This window comes from Dromiciops gliroides, chromosome 3, assembly GCF_019393635.1.
Source record: "Dromiciops gliroides isolate mDroGli1 chromosome 3, mDroGli1.pri, whole genome shotgun sequence".
NCBI lineage: Eukaryota > Metazoa > Chordata > Mammalia > Microbiotheria > Microbiotheriidae > Dromiciops > Dromiciops gliroides.
The window spans coordinates 127,007,778-127,033,904 of record NC_057863.1 but is presented as its reverse complement, the minus strand read 5'-3'; the positions used below and the strand labels follow the sequence as shown (position 1 = coordinate 127,033,904).

The window sequence follows — 26,127 nt, the reverse complement described above, 5'->3', positions numbered from 1 at the left end:
TTCCCATCATGAGTCTTTTGGAATTGTCTTGGATCATTTTAATACTGAGAAGAGTTCAGTCTTTAATAGTTGATCAACACTCGATGTTGCTGTTGCTGTGTACATTGTTCTCCTGGTTCTGCTCAGTTCATGTAAGTCTTTGTAGGTTTTTCTGAAATCCACCTGCTCCTCATTTCTTATAGTACAGTAGTATTCCCTTACATTACTATACCACAATTTATTCAGCCATTCCCCAATTGATGAAATGCTTTATTCTTAATTAGAAATATTCTTATTACATTAGTCTTTTCACATCATCAATCACCTATTTTCATAATAATGCCTATTGGTAGTCTTTTAGTATTACTGTTGTGTGATAGCATGTAGTTGGCATTCAAAAATAACCATAGTGGTATCTCTCATTTAGAATCATAGATCTAGAGTTTGAAGGAACCTCAGAGACCATTCACTCCAACCCCTTCATGTTATAGATGAGGAAACTGAGGCTCAGTAAGATTGTGATTTGGCCAAGGTCAGGTGTGAAGTGGCAAAGATGGAACTTAAATCCTAGTCCTCTGGATCCAAAGTCACTGCCCTTGATACAGCATTTTGAGGTCTGCAGAGCACTGTACACATTTCTCACAGGCCTCACTTGAACTTCATTCCACCCCAATAAGATAAATGTCATCATTACCCCCATTTTATAAATTTTATAAATGGGGGTAATGAGATAGAATGTCCATGACCTTTAGTCATGAAGGTGGGATTGCAGGTATTCCCGACTCCAAGACCAACACCCTCAACTACATCATGCTGCCTTCCTCAGGAAATAACTTGTATTTAATTGAACACCAACATCTATACTATAGGATAATCGTGCTAGATGTATTCTTGTGTATAATTGTTATTTTTTGGGGGGGAAGGGATGTTACCTATTTGCTTATAGCATATAAAGTCATTTACATTATGATGCTAAAACTTTAGGTTTGCATTGCCAACTATTAAATGGTTTTATTTGCTAATTAAACTCATAATTTGAGTATGTTGCACTCACGTGGCAAAATACAGCTTGATTCACATAGTTTCATAATCTATGTTTCTTATGAAATAGAGGGTTTTTTTAGTACTTGCTTCTTTTACCAAAAAAAAAAAATACAACTTTTATCCCAGCATCAAATTAAAAACATTAACCAACATTTTATTTAAAATTGGCTTATAGACTCATAGAATTTGGAATAAAAATGAACTTTAGAGATCATCCAGTCCAACCACCTCATTTTATAGTTCAAGAAGCAGATGTAGAGAGAGGGATTGACTCCCTAAACCACATATATATTAAGTGGCAGAGCTGTGATTCTAATCCAGGATTCTAAATTCTGTGCTCTTGCCTTTACATTAGAGGGTCACTAGATGGCACAGCAAGTAGAGGACATAGCCTATAATCAGCAAGACTTGAATTCAAATTTGGTATCAGATACTTTGGAGTTGTTTGACCCTAGGACAAAGAACTTAATTGATGTCTGCCTCAGTTTCTTCAAATGTAAAACGGAGATTGTAAAAACACCTACATAGTTGTTGTAAGAGTCAGATGAGATAAGTTTTTAGCTCAATGACTATCACATAGTAAATGCTTATTCCCTTCCCCCACTACCCCTTTGAAATACTGACCCTCAATCATAAATAGAGAGCAAATATTAAAACTAATAAAGGTCTAAGTACAGTTTGGTTCATTTATCACAATTTTGATAGGTCTTATGCTTTCTAGTTCACCCATAATTCTAGAGCCCCATCTCCCAAGGGTAAAGTGTATATTTCTGGGACATGAGAACAGTTTTAGTTCATTAGCACCAATGTGCCCCTGAAGCTGTTACCTATATATAACTCAGTATAAGAAAGCACTCCTGTGACTTCGTTCCCACCAGCCTGCTGCTGACATCATTCTCCACAGTTTTCAGGTCATTGTGGGCTCTTTTCCCCTATCTTTGAGGCAGTAGAAGAAAGAAAAAACAAGCCTTATAACTTTCTACACTCAAATTCCCTGTGATTAATTTCTTTTGCCACTTGATAACTTTTAATTTTTTTCTTTAAAAAGATTAATACCTTTTCCTTTTCTCTCTCTCTCTCTCTCTCTCTCTCTCTCTCTCTCTCTCTCTCTCTCTCTCTCTCTCTCTCTCTCCCTCTCTCCCTCTCTCCCTCTCCCTCTCTCCCTCTCCTCCCCCTTGTCCCTTTCCCTCTGTCTCCGTCTTCCTCTCTCTGTCTCTCTCCCTCACCTTCCCTCCCTCCAGTCCGTCCTTTCAGTGGCACTTAAAAGTACAATGCAGCTGCATTTGTAAACTGCTTGCAGAGATCCAAGCACTTATATATCTGACAACTGTACATATTTAATAAAACTTAAATAATGCTTTTGATTATATGTTTAATTTTATTTCAACTCTCTTATTAATACATTTCAGAAGAGCTGCCAAAAACTGATTAAAAGGGTAAAAGTTCAAGAATAGCTGCCCAAAATTGACTAATAGGACAAAAGTTGTATGAAGGATTTTCCACTGCACTTAGCAATGTGGTACACACAAATGAGTAGTTATCCCTTAAATATCTGTTGAATGAACTCATGGCTTTGACAATCTAAAGGCATCACTTTAAAACAATGACTAGAAGCCATTGTCCTGTTATAATTAGTACAATACTAATAGAACTTTAGACCTGAACCTGGACTATTACAGATGTTTCATACGATATTTAGTCTCTTCCCCAAGACTCTGGGTCATATTTTAAGTTTGTGCTTTAAAATAAGGTTTAGTTGATATCTTGAAAATCAAGTTGTGAAGTTTAAGATGAATAAAAATAAACTTTTTGATTGAGTATGCAGTAAATGTTCACTTTCAAATAAAAAAAATTCACTGGGTTCATACTCTAATAAAATGTGCTGCATATATTCATTCATGCGGTAGCCCCTCTCAAATCCTGGCTTCAAACTTCTTGTCTGGCCTTATAGCACAAATTATACCCCTCCACATACACTGGAACCAAGCAAACTGACTTTCTTGCTGATCCTCATACATGCCATTGCATTAGCTCTCCATGTTCATTTTTAGTGCTCTTTCCCATGGGTGGAATGCATTCCTTCCTCCTGTCATTTAGAATTCTTAGTTTCTTTCAAGGCCGAGCTCAGGTACCAATTTCCATGTGGTACTTCTTATCCAGCTCCCCTCCTGCCTTTCCCCAAAATTAGCTTTTATCTATTTCAAATCTATTTTGTACATACATGTGTATGGATATATGAATATACACACATTCCAAATCCATCCCTATAATGTCAACTTTTTGAGGGCAAGGACTATCTTTATCTTTTTATTTCTAGGGCCTAGCATAGCACTTAATGAAATTACAAGTCTAGGACATATCTGTCATAGTTGCTTTTTGATAGACTGTTTAATGGACATGTGGCATTCCACCATCCTATCTTTCAGAGTTGAAGCTTGTTCTTTCTCAAGGACTTTATGAACCTTATTACCGCAGCTAGGTGTAGTGGGTATAGCACTAAGCTTAAAGTCATTTAGAACTGATTGAGTTTAAGTCCTACCCCAGATCCTTACTAGCTATATGATCCTGGGCAAATCACTTACCCTTTGTCTGCTTCAGTTTCCTCATCTTTAAAATTGGTATAAAAGGACCTATTTCCCAATATTGTTGTGAAGATAAAATGAGTTATTTGTAAAGTGCTTTGCAAACCCTAAGGCACTATATGAATGCCAATTTTTATTGTTATTGTTATTACTGGTGGAAAAATCTAGAGACTAGACTAGATTTTTCCCAGGAGCACTTTGCACTGACTTTTTTGTCTCTTTGTATCTTCAATTAACTATCACAGTACCACACACATAGTGACAGGTATTTAACAAGTATATCATGTGCCCAAAGTCTTAGTGTAGCATTATTAACTTAAAACAACTTGTTGAATTTAATTGAATAAGGTAGGTGAATTCTTACCTCATTGATGAGTAGAATTTTTTTATTAAGCTCAGAGGCCTTAGGAAAAAAGTCTTTATTGTTGAAGGTTGACACAATTTTTGTGTGTATTTGGCTATCTTAGGTTATATAAATAATCTTGCTTCATTGCTAATATTTTGATAACTGATGATCAAAGAAAGTATGTAAAGTTTTCATTAAGCAACTGTGATTAAATTATTTTAAAATAAATAGCAAGATTTTGAAATCTCTAGTTTTCCCCAGTTGCTTTATCTGGGCACAGACCACTAAAATGTATAAGGTAAATTGATAAAGACAATATATTTTAACTTGTTTTTCTACCCCTTGAAGTGGAATTTTGTTTTTATGTGTTATAGTATCAGCAAATAGCCTTATGATCCTTGGTTCTCTTAATTTTAACTCTCAGCTTCCAAACTCACAGGAAGAAAAATAAATTAAAAATTATGAAGTGTTATAGTTTAATGGTACCTTAAATAAAATGGAAAGTCTTAACTTGGGAAAGATTTCTTCCCTTACTTTGATAAACTAGTACAAACACAAAATAAGTTAAGGTATTATACAGAAAACATTTATTAGCATATTCCATTCATTGTTAATCTTTAATCATGACAATCAAAAGTGAATTAACTGGGTATTATTCTTGTTCATTTTCAGTGAGGAATAAATTTTATAGTGACATATTTCGCTTACTGGTACTATGCAAAGTTCTTTATCTCTAGGGCATCACAGACCGGGTATTATTTGCTTGTTTAAAATTAATATGTTAAATTTTTAAATGTTCAAATAGGATGTTTTCTTCAAAATCTATCAAGTGTATAGAAATAATATTATCCTTTAAAGTCCTATATTTAAAGGTCATACATATTCTTTGAACAAAATATCGCTTAAGTTATATTTAAATTACACTGGTTTTATGCATAGTAAAATATGTCATTTGTTTAACATTGCAAAGTTATGTCTTTTATTTCCTTTTTCTGTGTTTGCTTTGTTTGCTTTTTTAAAGTCTGTTATAAACACATTTTGGAACCTAAATTACATGAACTCAAAATACAACAATATCTCCAAAAGAGGACTTAAGCCAAAAAAAAAAAGTTAATTTAGGTTCACATTTAGATTTTAGTCTGGGAAAGTCAGAAGTTACATTTACATGTAGAACTTTATATCAGTAGTATCATAATCTAAGTAAATTTTCATTTTTTTCATTATCCACTTCACCATTCCTCCCAACTCCCCCCCCCCCCAAAAAAAAAGACTTGTCGAACTTTGAAAATAATTTTGGAATAATGAGGCATTTGAAATTTACTCTTAAGATTTGTCTGGCGGTAGTTACATTATTTTTCTTTTGAAAAATTTGTCTATCTTTATCATTTAATATTTAAGCAAAAAAATAATGAGATCAGAGCTATTCAAATATATGAATACTTTAGGTTGATTCGGTTTTTGTTTTTATAACTGACTGTTGCAGTGAGGTACATCTGAATGTAACATAAGGAAAAAAACTTCCTTAACAATTAGAACTATCTAACAGTGGAATGACCTACCTTGAGAGTTAGTTTCTCCCTAATTGGAATTCTTGGAAAGAGCTATGACCATTTAAAAGATATGTTGTAGAGCAAGGCTTCCTAACTTGAAGTTCATGAACAGATTTCCAGGGGTCCATGAACTAGGGTGGGGGGAAAAAATCACATCTTATGTTTTTTACTAACCTCCAACTGAAATTTAGTATTCCCTTCAGTTATGATTTTTTTTCAAAAAATTATTCTTGTAAAGAATAGGCTTTAGCAGATTGCTAAAGGAGTATAAAACAAACAAAGAAAACATTTAACAATCCCTGTTGTGGAAGATATTCTGGTATAAGTTGAATTAGTTGGCCCCTGGAGTCCCTTACATCTCTGAAATTATAGGATTTTGTCAAAGTCTAAATAAATAAAGGTTTTGAATTAAATTTTAACATTTTCATAGCAACATAAAAGGCAAAGTAATTCACTATCTCTCTTTTGGGGGGGGGGCAAGCAGAGAGGGTTAAGTGATTTGCCCAGGGTCACACGACCAGTGTCAAGTATCTGAAACTGGATTTGAACTCAGGTCCTCCTGAATCCAGAGCTGGTGCTTTATCTACTGCACCACCTAAGGAAGTGAATTACATTTAAATTATTATAAAACAAAATTCATCAATTTGTCCCTCTTACCTATAATTTTTGAGAAGTATAGATTTGTTTAGTGAAATGCAGCTTAGCAGTGAAATTTATTAGTAACAGTGAATAGATGCATACCCTTTAAAATGCTTTGTTTCTGCTTGTTTTCTCTGCTAAATTGTTTTCCATTGAACCTATGTTGCTTCTTTGACACTGTTTTCCACTATAGAAACTCCATCCCGCAACCTTGCTTCTCGTGAGCGCATTTACAAAAATAATGGTGTAGCTGGGCCTGCTTCTGCTCTTTCATCTCTGTCTCACAAACTAAAGGGTGGGTATGCATGCATTCATGGATGGGACATTCAAAATATATAAAGGAATTTCCGAAAAGGAAAATAATTTCACCTCAATTCATTTTCATTCCACTCATTTGTTAAAAGAGAATTTTAAACTCTAATGTTAAAGTTGAAATATTTAGAAGTAATTTTCATATAATTTTCCATATATCTTTTATTTCCTCAGCACTCTAAATCAGAATTTCCTTATGTAATATGAATACCTTATATATAAAATATCTTTATGCAAAAGTAATAATATTCTGTTTTAATGTCCAACACAGGGAAAAATACACAATCCTATGACTTTTTTCTTAAAATTTATCTTATGAAACAGCCATCGTTTATTTGTAATACACAAAAACTTTGTTATAGAATTACTATTACAAATTGAATGTTTTCTCAAAGAAAAACACTGAATCTTCAGTTAACTGCAGTTCTTAAATCTTATTTAATAAATTAATGTGCATGCATACCTTCTTGTCCAAGAAATTGTTTCCTATAGCATTTATATAGTGACTGAGACTGTTTTAACAATATAACAATATAAGCAGGAAAATGCTTAAAACCCCAGAAAAAATAACGAAATTCTACATTTAAAATATATGTGGATCACTGCTCTTAAATATATGGTTTAACTCAAATGTTGCGTTTTTCTCTACAAACTTCAAGTCAATAAATCTATCTTTTCAATGTAGTATTTTAAGAGGTAGATTCATAGGAACACAGTTATTAGGACTATACTATAAAGATTAACCAAACTATTGTTGGGCTGGAGTTCTGTTTTCTCACAAATGTGTTAAACAGTTTTGTAGATATTCTGTATGCACACCTTCTCTTCCTTTTGTTATAAACTAGCAGTGCAACTCATTGCCCTGAAAAGCTGACCCATACTTGAAGTAAATAAGGTTTTTCTTTCTTATGGTATGCCTAATATATCAATTTTTAAAGCAATTATGTCCCAATGTAATCATTTCAGTGGCAAAAAAAAGTAGTTTTGTTATTTGAAATCAATGTAAAGATAACTACTTTTTCTCAGTCTGTGTATTTCTTTAAACTTGTACTTTTTGCTTGTATGAAAAACTCTAAATAGATTAGGAAGCCAATAGGTATAATAGTTTTTGAGAATATATTATTTATACTAAAAATATGTGGCAACAAGCTGGGAGTGGTTTATTAGCTTAATAATAGCTAACATTTCTGTAGCCTTTACTATGTGCCAAGCACTATGCTAAATGTTTTACAGTTATTATCTTGTCTCATCTTCACAACAACCCTGGTAGGTAGGTGCTATTATTATCCCCATTTTACAAATGGGGAAACTGAGGCAAATAGCAGCTAAGTGGTTTGCCCAGAGTTACACAGCTTTTAAGTGTCTGAGGCCAAATTCAAATTCAGGTCTTCTTGACTCCATGTCTGGTGCTAAGTCCTATGTCTTAAATATATGTTTTATAACATGTTGAATTTTTATGCAAATAAGTCATAGTTTTTTATTGTAATTTGAGAAAGCTATTCCAAACACGTAAATAATTATTGCTACCAAAATTTCTCCAAGTCTCTGTTAAATATTTTTAAATATCAGCCCTGGAACATATGGGGAAAACTCTTCACAGAGGAATATCAATCATTGTTGGACATTTTAAACTATACTAAACAAAAATTGAACAGAAATGCTAACTTACAAAACTTTGGCCCAAATAGCCAATATGTAGAAACTATTGTTGCCCAGTAGTCACTGAAATAGAAGTGGGATCCATTGTGTGCATGTGTGTGTGTGTGTGTGTGTGTGTGTGTGTGTGTGTATTTTAACAACTTTTAGAAAATGTGAGAGTTCAAAAGTAGAAGAAAGATGGAGCATGAATGGGGGCCTTCACCCTGGAAGAGATAGCATAATTAAGCCATAGTTTTGAAACATCCTCTTTGGAAAAAAGTTAAATCCTTCCTCCAAGGTAAAGAAGCTGTCAGTCATTTAGACAGTGTAATTGGCTACTGCTTCAGTAAAGAGCTTAAGCTCTTTAAAGGCAGGGACTTGAATTTTTGTCTTTGTCTTTCCAGAGCCTTGAACCCAGAATGCAGGCACATCTCTGGCACACATCTCTGTGTTACCTTGGGAAAGTCACTTAGCTCTCAGTGCTCTGGGCATCTCTTTAAGTTTCATAGTTGCAGAGAAGGTACCCACCTTCACTGGGAGAGGGAGTTTGCTCACCCAACTGTTCCCTATACCTATAAATTCATAGCCTTTATCCCTATTCTTTATCACCTTGCACAGTGCCTGGCACATAGTAGGTACTTTTAAAAAATGGTTGTAGATAGATTAATTGCATTCCTACATAGTTATCTACAAACAACTAAACTGAAGGAATAGGAGTTTTGACTTGGGGTGAGGAGACAAGTAACCTTTTAAGGGAATATAGAATAGCTGAGGACATAGAAGGCACAGGTTTAGGGCCACAGAGATAATGCAAATACATGTGGGAGTATGTCATATACCATCTGTCTGTCTTTTCAAAATATTGTTTAAGGTTGGCTATACAAAAGGGTAGGAAACTCATCTTTTTTTCCACGTGACTTCATGTTGTTTGCATCTCTCAGAACTCAAACAATGACTTTGTAGTACAAGATACATTAGGAGGTTAATAAGCTTTTGTAAAGTACTCCAGGGACCTTATTCCACATTTTAAAAATGCATTTAAGTTTCTAGATGACCATCTTTAAAGAAATTAATGAATTTTTAAAAATACAACCTGTTGGTAACTTGGAGATATCCTATAATTGCATGGTAAGCAGGGTCCAAGCACTGGTGCTTTATTAATTAAAAATTGTTCCATTTATTACATTTATTAAAGTAGGACTCTGGTAGGCAGTCAACTTAATTAATAGAATATACATAGCTAAAGATAATAAAACTAGTAAGAAAACATTCACCTAACCTCCACTGAAAATTTACTTTAGTACTTGAACTTTTCACAAACTACATTTTTCCCAGTTCTAGCTAGATTCTAGAGTTAGTGACAATTTGGTTTTCTCTTTGCTCATCAGTGTTCATTTAAAACTTTTATTTATTATAAATTACAATAGATGATTTACTTTATATTTCAGGAATGGTAAACGTACTACATTTACAGTTTTGCATGTAGGAAAATATTTTGGATCACTGTCATATGTTATAATTTAAAGATTTTTATCCAAAATATTTTTTCTCTTTGTCCTTGATTTTTATTTTTGATCTAAAATACTTTTTAACTATAAAATGCTATAAAAGTGTTATTTTTGCAAACAAATTTTTTTTGCTCAGCCATTGTATGCAGTGGGTGTGTTTTGGGTGCTAATGGGTTTTCAGTAGATTGTAATTTTAATGATACTTTTCACTCTGAAATGAATTACACAGGTGACCGAGGAAATTTCTCCATCGCCTCTAGACCAGCTTCTCCAGCAGGAAAATCTGATCTGTCCTCTAAACACAGAATCGAAAGCCGGTCACCTAAGCTTGATGGACGCATGAGCAGGATTGCTACAGATCAAAAGAAACCAAGAGGCACAGAAGGCTTATCTGCTAGTGAATCTCTCCTGTTGAAATCTGATGCTGCAAAGCTGAGGTCAGATTCCCATAGTAGGTCCCTATCTCCCAATCATAATACTTTGCAAACACTAAAATCTGATGGGAGAATCTCTTCTGGCCTTAGAGCTGAGTCTCCAGGGCCAGGATCTCGGTCGTCTTCTCCTAAGCCAAAGACTCTCCCATCCAATAGATCCAGTCCATCAGGTGCTAGTCCTCCACGCTCCTCTTCTCCACATGATAAAAATCTACCTCAGAAAGGCCCTGCTCCTGCTAAGGCAAAGCTTGATCCTCCTCGGGAACGATCCAAATCAGATTCCTATACACTGGATCCAGATACTCTCCGCAAGAAAAAGATGCCCCTCACGGAACCATTAAGAGGTCGATCCACATCGCCTAAGCCAAAAATAATACCAAAAGATTCTAAAGTTTCTCCTGGAACTGAAAATAGAGCTCCATCTCCACATGTAGTCCAAGAAAATCTTCATAGTGAGGTAGTTGAAGTCTGTACTTCCAGTACCTTAAAAACAAATAGTATAACAGACAGCACTTGTGATGAAAGTACTGAATTTAAGAGTGTGGATGAGAGCTCCAATAAAGTGCACTTCAGCATAGGAAAAGCACCCATGAAGGATGAGCAGGAAATGAGAGCTTCTCCAAAGGTAAGCCGAAAATGTGCAAACCGGCACACCAGGCCCAAAAAGGAAAAGTCAGGTTTCCTTTTCAAAGGAGATGGATCCAGATCTTTAGAGCCCGCTAAACAAGCAATGTCCCCTTCTGTCGCCGAATGTGCAAGAGCTGTCTTTGCCTCTTTCCTTTGGCATGAAGGTATAGTCCATGATGCAATGGCTTGTTCTTCTTTTCTCAAATTTAATCCAGAACTATCTAAAGAGCATGCTCCCATAAGAAATAGTTTGAATAGTCAACAGCCTACAGAGGAAAAAGAAACAAAATTAAAAAATAGGCATTCATTGGAAATATCATCTGCTCTTAATATGTTTAATATTTCACCTCATGGACCAGATATATCTAAAATGGGCAGCATCAATAAAAACAAGGTCTTGTCAATGCTTAAGGAACCACCTCTCCATGAAAAATGTGAAGATGGAAAAACAGAAGCCACCTTTGAAATGTCCACACACCACACAATGAAATCCAAATCTCCTCTTCCTTTAACCTTGCAACACTTGGTAGCTTTTTGGGAAGACATCTCTTTGGCCACCATCAAAGCCGCTTCCCAGAACATGATATTTCCAAGTCCTGGCTCTTGTGCAGTACTTAAAAAGAAAGAGTGTGACAAAGATAATAAAAAAACCAAGAAAGAAAAAAAGAAAAAAGAAAAGGCTGAAGCCAGGCCAAGGGGTAATTTGTTCGGTGAGATGGCCCAGCTTGCTGTAGGGGGACCAGAAAAAGATACTATCTGTGAACTATGTGGAGAATCACATCCATATCCAGTAACTTATCACATGAGGCAAGCTCATCCAGGTAAGATATTAACGTTAAATATATTTTATCAAAACGGTATTGTCAGGACATGTTATTTTTAGACTGATCCACCCAGCAAATTTTATTAAAAAGCTGGTTGCATTGAATTTACAGTACGACTCATTTTACAAATTTTTATATGAATTTTAATGTAGTTTTGATTAAAAAAGAGGAAAAAAGAAAACAAATCATCTACTATCCCAATCAGGAATCTTAAATAATTTATACGTGACATATACATATAAATGTTGATACATAAACTTTTTTTTTTACCGTGTCCATGATTTCATTGGGAAGTGGGACTCTCTAACAATGTCAGATCAATACCTTATTTGCAATTTACAAGTTTTAGAGAGTTGGCTAGGATACGTAGAGGTTAAGGGATTTAACCAGGGTCAGGCAGCCAGTATGTCTCGGGTTTAACATCAACCTAGGTCTTTCTGACTCCAGGCTTAACTCTATATTCACTACTGCCTCTCATATACCAGGAATAGTCAGTAATGAAGGCTGATTTATCTGATGTGAATTCTAATTTTGCCCTAGACAAAATAAATTCAGATACATCATATTATTCTACCTATTTTTCTGACAAGTAATTCTTAAAATGTCAGCTGTCTTGTTTGAATCAAAAAATATAGTGCAGGGGGCAGCTAGATGGCGCAGTGGATAAAGCACCAGCCCTGGATTCAGGCGTACCTGAGTTCAAATTCGGCCTCAGACACTTAACACTTACTAGCTGTGTGACTCTGGGCAAGTCACTTAACCCCAATTGCCTCACCAAAAAAAAATATATATATATATATATATATATATATATATAGTTCAGGACACCTAGGTGGCACAATGGATAAAGCACTGGCCCTGGATTCAGGAGGACCTGAGTTCAAATCCAGTCTCAGACACTTGACACTATTTGTATGACCCTGGGCAAGTCACTTAACCCTCATTGCCTGGCCAAAAAAATTTTTTTTAAATAGTGCAATGCTTTGTACATGGTAGTTGGGGAAAAAATTACCTAAGACATCCCAACCAAGATTTTCATAGTACAATAGTGGCAATTTAAAAAAAAATAATTAAATGCAAGTGTTTTGGTAAATATAGAAGTTATTAGGGCAGCTAGATGGCACAGTAGATAGAGCACTGACCCTGAAGTTGGGAGGATCTGAGTTCAAATGTGACCTCACACTTACTAGCTGTGTGACCCTGGGCAAGTCACTTAACCCCAATTGCTTTAAACATCCAGGGCCATCTCCAGTCATCCTGACAATATATCTTGCCACTGGACCCAGATGGCTCCAGAGGAAAGAGTGAGGCTAGTAACTTTGTACAGCCATTCCTCACTTAAATCCAATTCATTGAAAGTCATGACATCTGTCACGGTCCTCTTCAAGAATGAAGGACAAATAACAACAACAATGGAAATTATTTGAAAATTTCTAATTTCTTAAAATACAAAATTATTAGCGATTGTTTCTTTTAAATTTTATACTAATTTTCAGGTATAACTTACCATTGAAGTAGATTCTGAAGACACACTTTTTAAATCTTCCTTTTTTGCTATTTTTCTAAGGTTGTGGCCGGTATGCAGGTGGACAAGGTTACAATAGCATTGGGCACTTTTGTGGAGGATGGGCTGGTAACTGTGGTGATGGTGGCATAGGAGGAAGCACTTGGTATCTGGTATGTGATCGTTGCAGGGAAAAATACCTCCGTGAAAAGCAAGCAGCAGCAAAGGAGAAGGTATACCTCCCTATAACAGTGTGGATGATAAATATGTGTGCTCATCTTACTGATTTATCAAAATCTCAGTTTCATTATAATCATATGTTACATTGAATAATAAGAATAATTTGTACCTCAGGGTTACTTAGAGCACAGGCACAGCTCAATTTCCTGTATGAGTGTGAGCAAATCACTTAACTTCTTTGGCCTTGGTTTCCTCATCTTTAGAATAACTAGGGTCTGATAAGATAACTTCTGAAATCCCTTCAAAATATAAATCTGCCCTGTAATATTATGGGCCCTACCATAACCTCATTCTTATTTTATTCTCCCTCTTTTTAAAAAGCTGTCCGTTCTGCCTTTTCTTTGAACCTGCCAGTATCTCTCATTGACATTACTTATAATGGCATTTTGGAATAAGAGGTTTGTCCAGCCTTCTATTATAATGATATGTGCCTGGTAATGTGTAATACAGGTTAAAAATTATTCTATCCTATTCAAACATGAATATTTAATTTTTTCCATATAATGGAAACATAATTCACATGAGAAGAAGTAGTTTTGCTATTCATATTTGATGAAAGGGATGTATGAAATGAATATTGTTTAATGTGGTAATATTATTTTAGGTAACAAATTCATGTCATCATGAATTCAGGTATTAAAGAACTTTATGATTAATAATCATCGCAATAATAATAGCATTTATGTAGACCTTAAAGATTTGCAAAATGCCTTACTTGTATTGTATCATTTAATACAGACAACAATCATATGTGGTAGGTACTGCTATTATCCCCATTTTACATATGAGGAAACTTAGGGATTAAGTAACTTTCCCAGGGGTCCCACAGCTAAATAAGTGTGTGTGAGGTAGAATTTGAACATACCCCAGAACCAACATGATTTACTTTCTGTCTCACTTCATGAGTAATACAAGATCACTAAGAAGTATAAACGTTTTTATTTTGCTAGGTAAAACAATCTAGAAGAAAGACAATGCAAGTTAAGACACCTCGTGCCTTGCCCACCATGGAGGCCCACCAAGTGATTAAAGCAAATGCGCTCTTTCTCTTGTCCTTGAGTAGTGCTGCTGAACCCAGTATTCTGTGCTACCATCCTACAAAACCATTCCAGTCTCAGCTTCCAAGTGTGAAAGAAGGCATCTCTGAGGATCTTCCTATCAAAATGCCTTGCCTCTACCTACAGACATTAGCTAGGTAATGACATCTATTTTTTGATGCTATCAACAACTGCTATTTTGTAACTGAAATTTTACCAGGAGTTGCAGTATTTGTTATGTTTACCACAGAATGTGAGATACTATACAAACCAAAACAAAGCCAGTCTTAGATGAATTTCTATTCTAAGGGGGTATGATCCACATGTCCTGAACATGCAACCCTAATAAATAGTTGCTTAGTAAATTTTGGTTGAAAGAATGTCAGTTCCCTAAATAAATAACTATGAATTGTATTCATTTTTAGACCTAGAAAATGGGAATATTTAAGTGAAACTATCTCCTGTAAACCAAAAGGGGGGGGGGAGGACTTTAGGAGATGATTATTTATCCTGCAGCTATCCTTTTCCTTTCTTTCAATTAAATTATTATTTTATACTGAGGAGTTAAAAATTGGGAGAGGGCAAGTGTCAGGATAGAGTTTAAAATATTTTACATACAACAGCCACACTACTGACAAAAATTAGGAAAATCTCATTCTAATAATTGGATTAAAATTGATTTTAATTACTCATTAGGATACAAAGACAACAACAAAGAAGTCTCTGCTTTGATCATTTACACTCCATATTTGTATATAATGTTTTTGTGTTTACAAAGAGGATTAGAAGTGTAAAGAGACAGATACATTGAGGACTGAGTCAAATTTATAAAAATAACAGCCATTCCCCAGTTGATAAATGGTCAAATTATATGAACAGGCAGTTTTCAGATTAAAAAAATTCAAAACTATCTATAGTCATATGAAGAAGTGCACTACATCACTTTTGATTGGAAAAATGCAAATAAAACAACTCTGGATGTACCACCTATCAGATTGGCTAATAGGAAAAAAAAGGACAATTATAAATGTTTAAGAGGATGTAAGAAAATTGGGACACTAATGTGCTGTTGGTGGAGTTGTGAACTGATCTAATCATTTTGGAAAGCAATTTAGAACTATGCCAAAAGGGCAACCAAACTGTGCATACCCTTTCATCTAGCAATACCACTGCCAGGTCTAGATCCCAAAGAGATTATAAGAAAGAAAAAAGCACCTACGTGTACAAAAATATGTGTACCAGCTCTTTTTGTGGTGGCAAAAAATTGGAAATTGAGGGGATGCCCATCAATTGGAGAATGGCTGAACAAGCCATGTTATATGAATGTCATCAAATATCATTGTGCAATAAAAAATTATGTGCAGGCAGATTTCAAAAACACCTGGAAAGACACATAGGGACTGATGCAAAGTGAAATGAGCAGAACCAGGAGAACAACGTACATAGTAACAGCAACATTGTGTGGTGATCATTTATGAATGACTCGGGTCTTCTCAGCAGTACAATGATCCAAGACAATCCACATCCAGAGAAAGAAGTGATAGATTCTGAATGCAGATCAAAACATATTATTTTCATATTCTTTATTTTTTTTATTTTTTTTATTTTGGTCTGTTTCACAACTGTGATTAATATGGAAATGTTTTACATGTTTGCACATATATAACCCATGTCAAAATTCTAACCATTTTAGGAAGAGGGGAGGGGAGGAAGAGAGGGAGAAAAAAATTGGAATTTTGTAAAAATGAATGCTAAAAATTGCCTTTATTTATAATTGGAGAAAAACTATTTAAAAATTAAAAGTAAAAAAACAAACAAACAAAACTATAGAGAGATCTAGGTAATTGTCATTATATTCTCTTTAAATTATCACATGTAATCCAATCCAGACATCATCATGAAAACTTTGTGGGATATCAGGATGACAACCTCTTCCAAGATGAAATGAGGTATCTACGCTCAACATCTGTACCAGCACCATACATATCAGTAACCCCTGATGCAAGCCCTAATGTGTTTGAGGAGCCAGAGAGTAATATGAAATCCATGCCACCAAGGTATCTCAGTTCTGTTCTTCTCTTTGTTAAAATGCAAGTCCTGTGACATGTATCTTAGAATTTGATGGAGAAATAGGACACTAAACTAGAAAGGAAGTTGCAGATTGTCTTATTTAGATTTTGGAAAAGGAGGAACCATAAAAACCACCAAAAATAGTCAATAAATCATCAAAAAGGTTTTAGTAATCAGTTGTTAGTATGCATAAAATAAAAGAATATATAACATTATTCCTACTGTAGGAGTGCAGAAAAGGAAAATATCAGTATGGACTGGATTATAGAATTTTAGAGATGTAAGAAGCCATAGAAATTATATAATTTAACTTCCTTAACCTTTATAGTTAAAATTTTTTTCTATACTGAGTTTTCATCCAAAGGAGGAACTTCTTCCTCTCCTCTTACTTTCTTCTAAGCCTTCTCCCAGTCCTGCTTCTGATGTTATCATTTCCCTGAAACTGTACTGTTCAATTACTAGTCCTCTCTTATAATTGTCAAATCTAATGGTCTTTTTTCAAATCTTATTCTTATCCTCTGCAGTATTTGATGCTTTTGATTACTTTCTCCTCTTTGATTTCTTCTATCTGGGTTTTCCTGGCACTATTCTTTCTTGATTATCTTCATACCTATCTGGCTGTTCTGGTGTACTTCACAGTCTTGGTCCTGAGCCCTAGTGTCTTCATTTTTCTCTCTACGATATCTCATTTGGTGATCTTACCAGCTATCACAGGTTCAAGTATCTCTATGCTGATGATTTTCAGATCTACATATCCAGCCTAGAGTTCCATTTCCACTTCACCAACTGCCTATTGGATATTTGAAATTGGAGGCCCCATGGGTATTTCCTACTCCACATAAACAAAACAATATCTCCGCCCCCCCAATTCTGCCTTATCCCCCTGATTCACAACTTCAATGTCATTCTAGACTCATCATTCTCATTAACTCCACATATCCATTATTTGCCAGATCTTATCCTTTCTCCCTCTGTAACATTGACTCATTCTCTCTACCCAACATAATCACCATTCCATATCGGGTCCTTATCACCTTGCCTGAACTGTCACAACAGCCTTTCAACTTATTCTTGCCTCAAGCCTCTTTGTACACCAATCCATCCTCCAACAGCAACTGGTTTTCCCTCAAATGCAGATGGATCTTGGGGCAGCTAGGTGGCGCAGTGGATAGAGCACCGGCCCTGGAGTCAGGAGGACCTGAGTTCAAATACGGCCTCAGACACTTAACACTTACTAGCTGTGTGACCCCCAATTGCCTCACTAAAAAAAAAAAATGCAGATGGATCTCACTGTGTCACACCCCACCTCCCCCTTCCATAAGCTCCCCATTACATTTAGATTCTGCCCCCCCCAAATGTGCCCAGACACCCCCTTGTTGCAGTGGGGGAAGTAGTAATGGTGGCTTTGGGATGGTGACAGAACGTGAGCCTGCAACCCTTCTCTTCCCAAACCCCCCACCCCATGCTGTGCTGCCCCAACATCGACCCCACCTAGACAATGGTAAAGTATTTCCTGGGGCAAAGCATGTTCCAGAGCTCCTGGGACCAAGTGTTTGCTGCCTATCTTTTTTACTTGGCATCTAAAGCTCTTCTCATCTTGACTCCTTCCTAAATCCTATTCTTCTTATAGTCCTCCATGTACAGTCTAGCCATACCAGATTTCTCACTTTTCGTTGCACATGATACTTCACCTCCCATCACTGTGTCTTTGCAGTGAATGTTTTCCTTTCTTACCTCCACCTCCAAGAATCCTGTCTTCCTACATAACTCAGTTCATATCACACCTTCTACAGGAGGTTTATCTTGGTCCTCCAGCTACTAGTGCCTTCCCTTCTAAGGTTACCTTCCACCAACTCTGTATGGATATTGTATATACCTTCTGGTAGATATTTTGTCTCTTCTATTAGAGTGTAAGCTTCTTTAGGGAAAGTAGCATATTTACTTTTCCTTTGTATTCCCAACATTTTACACAGAGGCATGTGGTACCAGGCATTTAATAAATGCTTGTTGATTAATTGGTTGGTAGACAAACCACATACAAAAGGACTTTATCAACACTTCCTTGTCACTCAGAGTTTGCAATCAAGACAAACTGCATATTATACTCCACACATAATAATACATACGTAAATGACACTTGGAAAAAAATGCATAAGTATAGAATTTGATTTTTGTACAAAAGGTTAACTCTTTAGACAACAATGAACCCAGAGAATTGCATTTTTTTCAAATTAGGCAAGATTAAATGAATATGTGAGATATTAAAATTTTAGAATGGACTAGAAGTACAATTTGGAAGAGGATTTCAAGGTAGAAAGAAGATAAAAGGAACGTTGAACAAATTTGCCTTAGATAATATTCCTTCTTTTGTTTTGCTTTCTTTATAGTGCATATAAATTGTGAGGATTCCATATATTCTAGCCTTGAAAAAAAATAGAAAAATTCTAACTTTACTGTAGATTAAATTGGAATCCACTAAATTTTTCTTATTTAACACAAAATGCAAAACAAAATGGCTAAAGCCCAATATCAGTCTTGTTATGACAAAAGAGTTCATGTCTTCTCATTGTTTAGTGCACAGATTTGTAACATACAGCAAAAATATTGTAAAATGCTATCCTAAAGTCAAAAGTTTAATTCTTAGTCAAGGACAGAAAAAATGCTTGAAAAAGTTTGATTTCAGCTTTTTTAGGCATCTGTGTGTATGTGGCTAGTTTCTCTCTATAGTCAATTTCCCACTAATCCTTGAAGTAAAAATCCCTTAATTTTCATGACCATGTCTACACTATGTTTTCTAAAGACCTTGGCAAATTTTAAATTTCTTATCTTTTTTTTCTTTCATAGAAAAAATAAAGAACTTCTAGATTCGAACTTGTGAGCAAATATAAGGGAAAAAAATTTAAAAGAGAGAGAGGATATGGGGGAAGCTAAAATAAGCTAATATTATTAGTTTTTGAGAATTTATTTGTGGGGCTAAAAGAAGTAGTCATTTTTCCCTGTGGTGAATATAATTACATATCTGTCCATAATAGTATAAAATAAATGCACATGGACTACATTAATTATTTTTTGTTTCTTTCCTTTCCTTATCTACAGTTTAGAGACGAGTCCCATAACAGATACTGATTTGGCAAAACGAACTGTCTTCCAAAGATCATATTCAGTTGTTGCCTCAGAATATGACAAACAGCATTCCATTTTGCCTGCACGTGTTAAGGCCATTCCTAGAAGAAGAGTTAACAGTGGAGATACTGGTAAGGGCAAAGGTCAGAAGTATACACTTCCCCAGCATGAAAGACAAATTTCCTTGATCCATTATTAACAAAGGTTCTTGTGTCCAGTTATTAAAACTCTAAGAAGGTAACGCCTCCACATCCCTGTCTTGGCGATTTCTTTTATTTGGTGATTTTGTTTTTGTTACTATAGTCAAGCTTCGGTTTTGACCAGTAATAATGGTAAATTAAAATTGGCTCACATTTATGTCATGCTTTCTAGTTATTAATATTTTACTGTGAAAATGCAAAATTACTGTTACATCTTAGCATACCATAGTTTATAATGGGTAGCTTCTTGTAGTATGCACTACTGAATTCTACTAACCAGAGCTTTTATTCATTGTGATCAAAGTATCACAATTATTCCTCAATTAACTGAAACATGTTTTGCTGCTAAAGAATTAAAAAAAAACTTCTCCTTAAGAAATCTTTCCAGTGTTGATCACTACTATTCTTTAGAAACTGAAGAATGAGCAGCTCTGAAATAAATTCTCTTATTTAACAATTAGCATGCCCATAAAATTTCTAATTCCTTAATATTGTCATTTCTAGGCTGTTGAGTATTAATATTATAGATCGTGCCTTTGAAAAACAACTATTTTGATGTTTCAAACTTATACTTTGCCTTTTTTTTTTTTAATAGAAGTTGGTTCCTCTCTCTTAAGACATCCTTCTCCTGAGCTTTCTCGACTAATTTCAGCCCATAGTTCTCTTTCCAAAGGAGAAAGAAACTTTCAGTGGCCAGTCTTAGCTTTTGTTATACAGCACCATGATTTGGAAGGTCTTGAAATAGCAATGAAACAGGCCTTACGGAAATCTGCTTGCCGAGTTTTTGCTATGGAGGTATGAACATATTAGTAAAACTTAGATCTCCGGGTATTTCAGTTTCATGAAACTGCTTTTTTCCCCCTAATTAAACAGGAAATTGTTATATTTAAATGGGTTAGGAGGCATCCATGCAAAGGAAAATGGCAGCATAAAGTTACAAGAAGATAAAACAAATTCAATAAGTGTTTATTAAGGGGTTACTGTATGTAAGGCATCCTAGGAGCCCAGAATAGATATAAAGGTAGGATTGACCCCAGCCCTACTCAAAGAGCTTACAACCTAATAGGGATAAAAGATAACATACAATTGAGAATGAGTGATTAAAAAAAATTTTTTTTTAAAAGAATGAGTGAGAATGTTAAGAGAAGTACAATGGATATGCAGGCAAAGGGCTGGGAAACATTTGAGGAATAAGAGATCAGTGTCACCTGAGAAGGAAAGAATAGGGAAGATTTCTGCAGCAAGTAGTATCCAAGGTGGGCTTCTATTATAAATAAGCTTTACAAGGCAAAGGGCAAAATAAGTAGAGAATCATCTAAGCTTTAGGGGCTGCTCACAAATGCCTTGAGATAGAAAAAAAAGCCCAATGAAAATGGAGTAGTCCACTTTGGTGGTTGGAGCCTAATGATGAAGGACCTTGAATTCTAGAAATGAGACTTTATTCTTTGTATTGTAAGCATTGGGAAGCCATTAAAAGTTTTGGTGAAGAGGTGACCATATTTATTGTTTTACATCAGTTAGATTTCTTAGATGGCAGTGAGGAGAATGGATTACAGAAGGGATAGACTAGAAGCATAAAGAATGATCATCCTCATAGTCAAAGCAAGATGAGATAAGGACCTGAACAAGGGTGGATATGGTGGGAGTAGAGAGAAGTCAGATGTGAAATATTGAGAAGGTGGAATTGGCAGGATTTGGCAATTAATGGAATATATGGGATGAGGGAAAGGGAAAAAATAAAAAGAACACCAAAATTAAGTTCCCTTCTTTTATGGCCTTACAAAGTCATGGAATAACATAAAAAGGAAGCCATATTTATCCATATGATTCACTGAGCTCCTCTTTCTCCCCTCTCCTCATAGCTTTTGGCATTAGGAACAGGCTTACTCTTCATACGTAATTAGTAAACGACATCCCACTCTTTTCCCATCTCTGTGACCTTTGGATCATAAATTGAGACCTGAAAAGGACCCAAGGATCCATCTAATCCAGCCCTCATTTTTACAGCTGAGGAAACTAGGAACCAGAGAGATTAAGTGACTTGTCCAAGGTTACACAGATAATAAGAGAGTCATTTTTCAGAGTAATACTATCCTTTGTTATCCTCTCATCAAATTTCACTCAAATATCAATCCTGAGCATCCCTTTTCAGTTGTTTATTGCAATTTGTATAGCCTTACACATTCTCAGTCCAAACTTCAAATTGTGGGGTGGAAGAAGTTTTCTGTTTTCCTGATGAATACCCTACTGTTCCTGCAGGTGATTGCTCATTCCCTGGTTATCTTAAACTGTGTTCTGCTGGTTCTACATAATTTGAATCTTTCTAGTGTCTCTCTCCCCAGTAATAAACTTACATTCTAGGTTGAAAGGGAAGGGTAGCGTGGTGAGAAAATAGAAGCAATGAGTATGAACTACTCTTTCTAAAAGTTTGTCAATGAAAGGAAAGAGAAATGCTTATGTTTTTAGGGAGGCAGCTTTACATTTCATAAATTTAGAGCTAGAAGGAAATTCAGAGTCATCCAGACCATCCATTCACTTTCTAGAAAACAAAACTGAGGCTCAGAAAGGTTAAAGGGACCTATCCAATACCAGACAGATAGCAAAACTAGGATTTAAACCCAGGTTCTCTGACTCAAATCCATCTCACCTTCTAATGCATCATGCTATCTTATATATGTTGACTCAGTTTATCTGAATCAGTAACTTCATATTTAAGAACAGTGAAGTAATTTATTACTAGTCGCTGTATTACCTTATTTCCAAAAGCTGCTTAAGTCAAGCTAGTATCATTTTGGTTAACATAAAGTCAATTCCAAGGGGTCAGAAATGATGTCTCATGTTTTCATTCTCCTCCAATAATCTACAATTAATTATTATTAATTACCTGTCTAATTACCTAAAACTATCTGAATTGTCAGGTGTTTTAAGAGCAACATGCTTATCGCTTTGTGTCCCCTGTTACTTTTTTTTCCAAATAACTTATCACAACACTAATGCTAGGAAATTCTAAAAAAAAATCATAAGAGAATTTAATTTCTTCAGCATTTGAAAGTCATTTCTTATGGTAATCCTGAAGCCTAATTGACAAGAGCTATATTCATGACTTTGTGTTAGGGATAATTATCCAAAGAAGTAAAACATAAAATAATGTGGCAAAATATTGTATAATTTTAGTAGGACAGAATTATTTTTCTATAAAAACTGCTTAAAGCATAGTGTGCTTCAAAGAAAATGTTTGACCAAAATTCCTTATCATCTTTCCCCAAGCTGTTTACTAAATATGTGAATTCACATTGCCTGTACTTAAGAAAAGGTTTGTGTTTCTTTTTTCATGTGTACTATATTTGTTACTATTTAATTTATTTTATAAAAATTTTACCTCTACAACTTCAATTATTTAGGCTTTCAATTGGCTTTTGTGTAATGTCATCCAAACAACTTCTCTCCATGATATTCTGTGGCATTTTGTGGCTTCACTGACCCCTGCTCCCATGGAACCAGAGGAAGAAGATGATGAAGAAAATAAAGCAAACAAGGAAAATGCAGAACAAGTATGTGTGAAATTTTTTAATATCTATATTTTTCTAGAACAGAAAAAATTAGTTAATGCAATAATTGAATTATTTACTTCATTCTCATAGCTAAATGATAAGAAAAAAATGTCAGTGCATTGTGCAAAGTTTTTGCTGCCAATTCCTCACAATGGGTTTAATTCTTAGAAAAGATATCATAAAAATTAAATCTTATTTTACCATAAAAACAATATTCTAACACTCTATTTCTGGAAAAGAGCATGGTAACCAACTTCTTATATGAATTAACCAAGTTACATATCCTTTATGCTATATATACCAAATTAAATTTTCTAATGGGTATACAATTCAAACCAGACAACACATACCACCAGTCACATAAAATTGTGCTTAATGGGTTTATACTATCTTTTGTACTATAGAATACTTTTGTCTTCTTCCTAACTCCAACCTTATTTTTACTGCAACAAATCAAGTAGTAAAGGAACACTTTCACCAGGGTGATGGAAATCAGAAGTTTGATATTTAAGTTGATATTTAACAGATTCTACAGAAGTCATTAAAGGGAGACTTAGAGCTTCTCCATTACCCTTTGAGACATTAATTGAGAACTATCCATTTTTCTAAACTCCTTTTTTTCATTTTAAATTTCCATGCAGCAAGGGTAGACAAAAATTGTTGATATTTAAAAACTAACCTCTTGAACATTAGTCTCATCAGCACTACTTCACTATGTAATTCAGTTTACTTTTCTTAAAAGTGTATTGAGTGGGGGCAGCTAGATCGCGCAGTGGATAGAGCACCGGCCCTGGATTCAGGAGTACCTGAGTTCAAATCCAACCTCAGACACTTAACACTTACTAGCTGTGTGACCCTGGGCAAGTCACTTAACCCCAATTGCCCCGCAAAAAAAAAAAAAATGTATTGAGTCCCTAACAGGCATTGTGCTGAATACTACAGGGACATAGTTTAAAAGTAATAGGCCATGCCCTTAGGAAGCATATATTCTGCTGAGGAAGGGTAGATTCAACATGTAAACAGATGTGTATAATACAAGGGTAGTGTGCTACGGGGAGACCCAGACATACTGTTGTTGGACATTTTGATGGGAGACAACACAGTTTCCCCTAGGAAAATCGAGAATGGCATCATGGAAAGGCTGACACCTGATGTAAACCTTGAGAGGAGAAAAAAGTTCTGATGGGAATGGGAAGGAATTTATTGTAGTCCTGGAAGGAAGACATGGGAGAATGTTTTGGGAGCCCAAAAAAGCGGCATGCTGAGTTTGAGAGATAGTTAATATAACAGTCCAAATTGACTGCAGTATAGCAGGCATGAAGAGGAATAATGTCAGATAGGTTAGGAAAGAGAGACTAGAGCCAGATTGTGGAGTGCCTTAAATGCTAGACCCATGGAGTTAACATTTTCTCCTCAAGGCAATAGAGGAGCCATTGAAGGTTCTTAAGCAGAAGAATGTCATGGTTGGGCCTGGGGAGGAGTAATGAACTACAATGGGGTCGATATATGGTACTATAGTAGATATCTAGATAGATAGGTAGATAATAACTATAGTAACTTTGCCCTTGGTTCTTTTTCATCTTCCCACTTTATAGATGTAAAAATTCCTAGAAAACCTCAAAAGGACTGGATAATTACTCTAAGAACATAGGAGTACAGCAATATGTATATGTGTCTTGTTTATATAATATACATGATACAACAAACACATGCACTTACCAAAATTGACAAAATTGAAATTACAGGAAAAATAATGTATGTTCAGATCTAGAAAGATATTTAGAAATGATATATATTTATTTAGGTCTTGTTTCTCATAATCATTTCTGTTTTTCCTTCCTGAGACACAAAACTTAGATGTTTTCATTAATTTATGAAGTACAGATTTTAAAATTTCATTTCCTTTTGTAAAGTTGTCTATAGATTATAAATTATTTTTCCTTTTAAAGTTTATTGTACCAAAAACACTAATTCATAACTTTTTGATTTTAATGTCTGTCTCAGGAGAAAGATACAAGAGTGTGTGAACATCCACTCTCAGACATAGTGATTGCAGGTGAAGCTGCTCATCCTTTGCCACACACGTTCCACCGCTTGCTTCAGACAATCTCAGACCTTATGATGTCTCTCCCCAGTGGCAGTTCATTGCAGCAAATGGCACTCAGGTATTCTGACATCTTACTTTTTAGCTACTTTGAAGAAAAGATTTTTGAAGGGTTTTAAAGTCTTAAAATGCTTGTAAAGTTTCTGAAAAATTTGTATAGTCTAGGTAGTTCCTATCATGCCTTTGAAAGACTGCCCTAGCCATTGGCCATAGAACCTTCCCTTCTCTGCCTGCTGATTTTCTGGCCCTCCTCATAGGCTGGTTTTATCACATACTTCAGAGAAGAATGAGACAGGAGAAAGAGCTCTAGCACCTGGAGAGCTAGGTTCAGTTCCTGCCTCTCATGCTTGCTGTCTGTGTGACCTTTGGCAAGCCACTTAACCTTAGTTTCTTCATCTGTAAAATGAAAGAATTGCACTAGATGGTTGCTGAGGTCCCTTACACTTCTAGATCTATGATCCTATGATTGACTCCTTAAACCAATATCCCTGCCTCAGCTTACCTGTTGAAATATCCAAAATAGCCTTTTTCCTGAAAAGAGATCAGATACTTGAGTTGGATTTTTCATGACATTTAAAGACTCTTCAATTTTCTTTGTACCTACCTCCCTAACTCCCCACCCCCTCCCCCAAATCTTCCATCATCACCTTTAGGACCTTTGTCTTTCCCTACAGGGTCTAAGTGAATAAAGAGAATGTGAAGGGAGAACAGCCCTTTGATTAAGAGATATAGAGCAGAACAGGCAGTTTTCTGATGAAGAAACCAAAGCTATCTATTCCCATATGAAAAAATGCTCTAAATCTCTAATGATTAGA

At 35.2% G+C, this 26,127-nt stretch overlaps 1 protein-coding gene across 3 annotated transcripts in view; it reads left to right on the top strand.

Annotated features, from left to right (window-relative positions):
• The window catches only part of MYCBP2 (MYC binding protein 2), a 324,065-nt gene that overhangs the window by 253,077 nt on the left and 44,861 nt on the right, over nt 1-26,127 (top strand). For all 3 annotated transcript variants that reach the window (XM_043997409.1, XM_043997408.1, XM_043997407.1), the window contains 8 exons: nt 9,828-11,480; nt 13,051-13,220; nt 14,178-14,422; nt 16,154-16,321; nt 19,431-19,588; nt 20,253-20,452; nt 23,059-23,208; nt 25,213-25,373. In XM_043997409.1, coding sequence (XP_043853344.1) covers nt 9,828-11,480; nt 13,051-13,220; nt 14,178-14,422; nt 16,154-16,321; nt 19,431-19,588; nt 20,253-20,452; nt 23,059-23,208; nt 25,213-25,373 — 2,905 coding nt within the window. The remainder of the gene's footprint in view (nt 1-9,827; nt 11,481-13,050; nt 13,221-14,177; nt 14,423-16,153; nt 16,322-19,430; nt 19,589-20,252; nt 20,453-23,058; nt 23,209-25,212; nt 25,374-26,127) is intronic.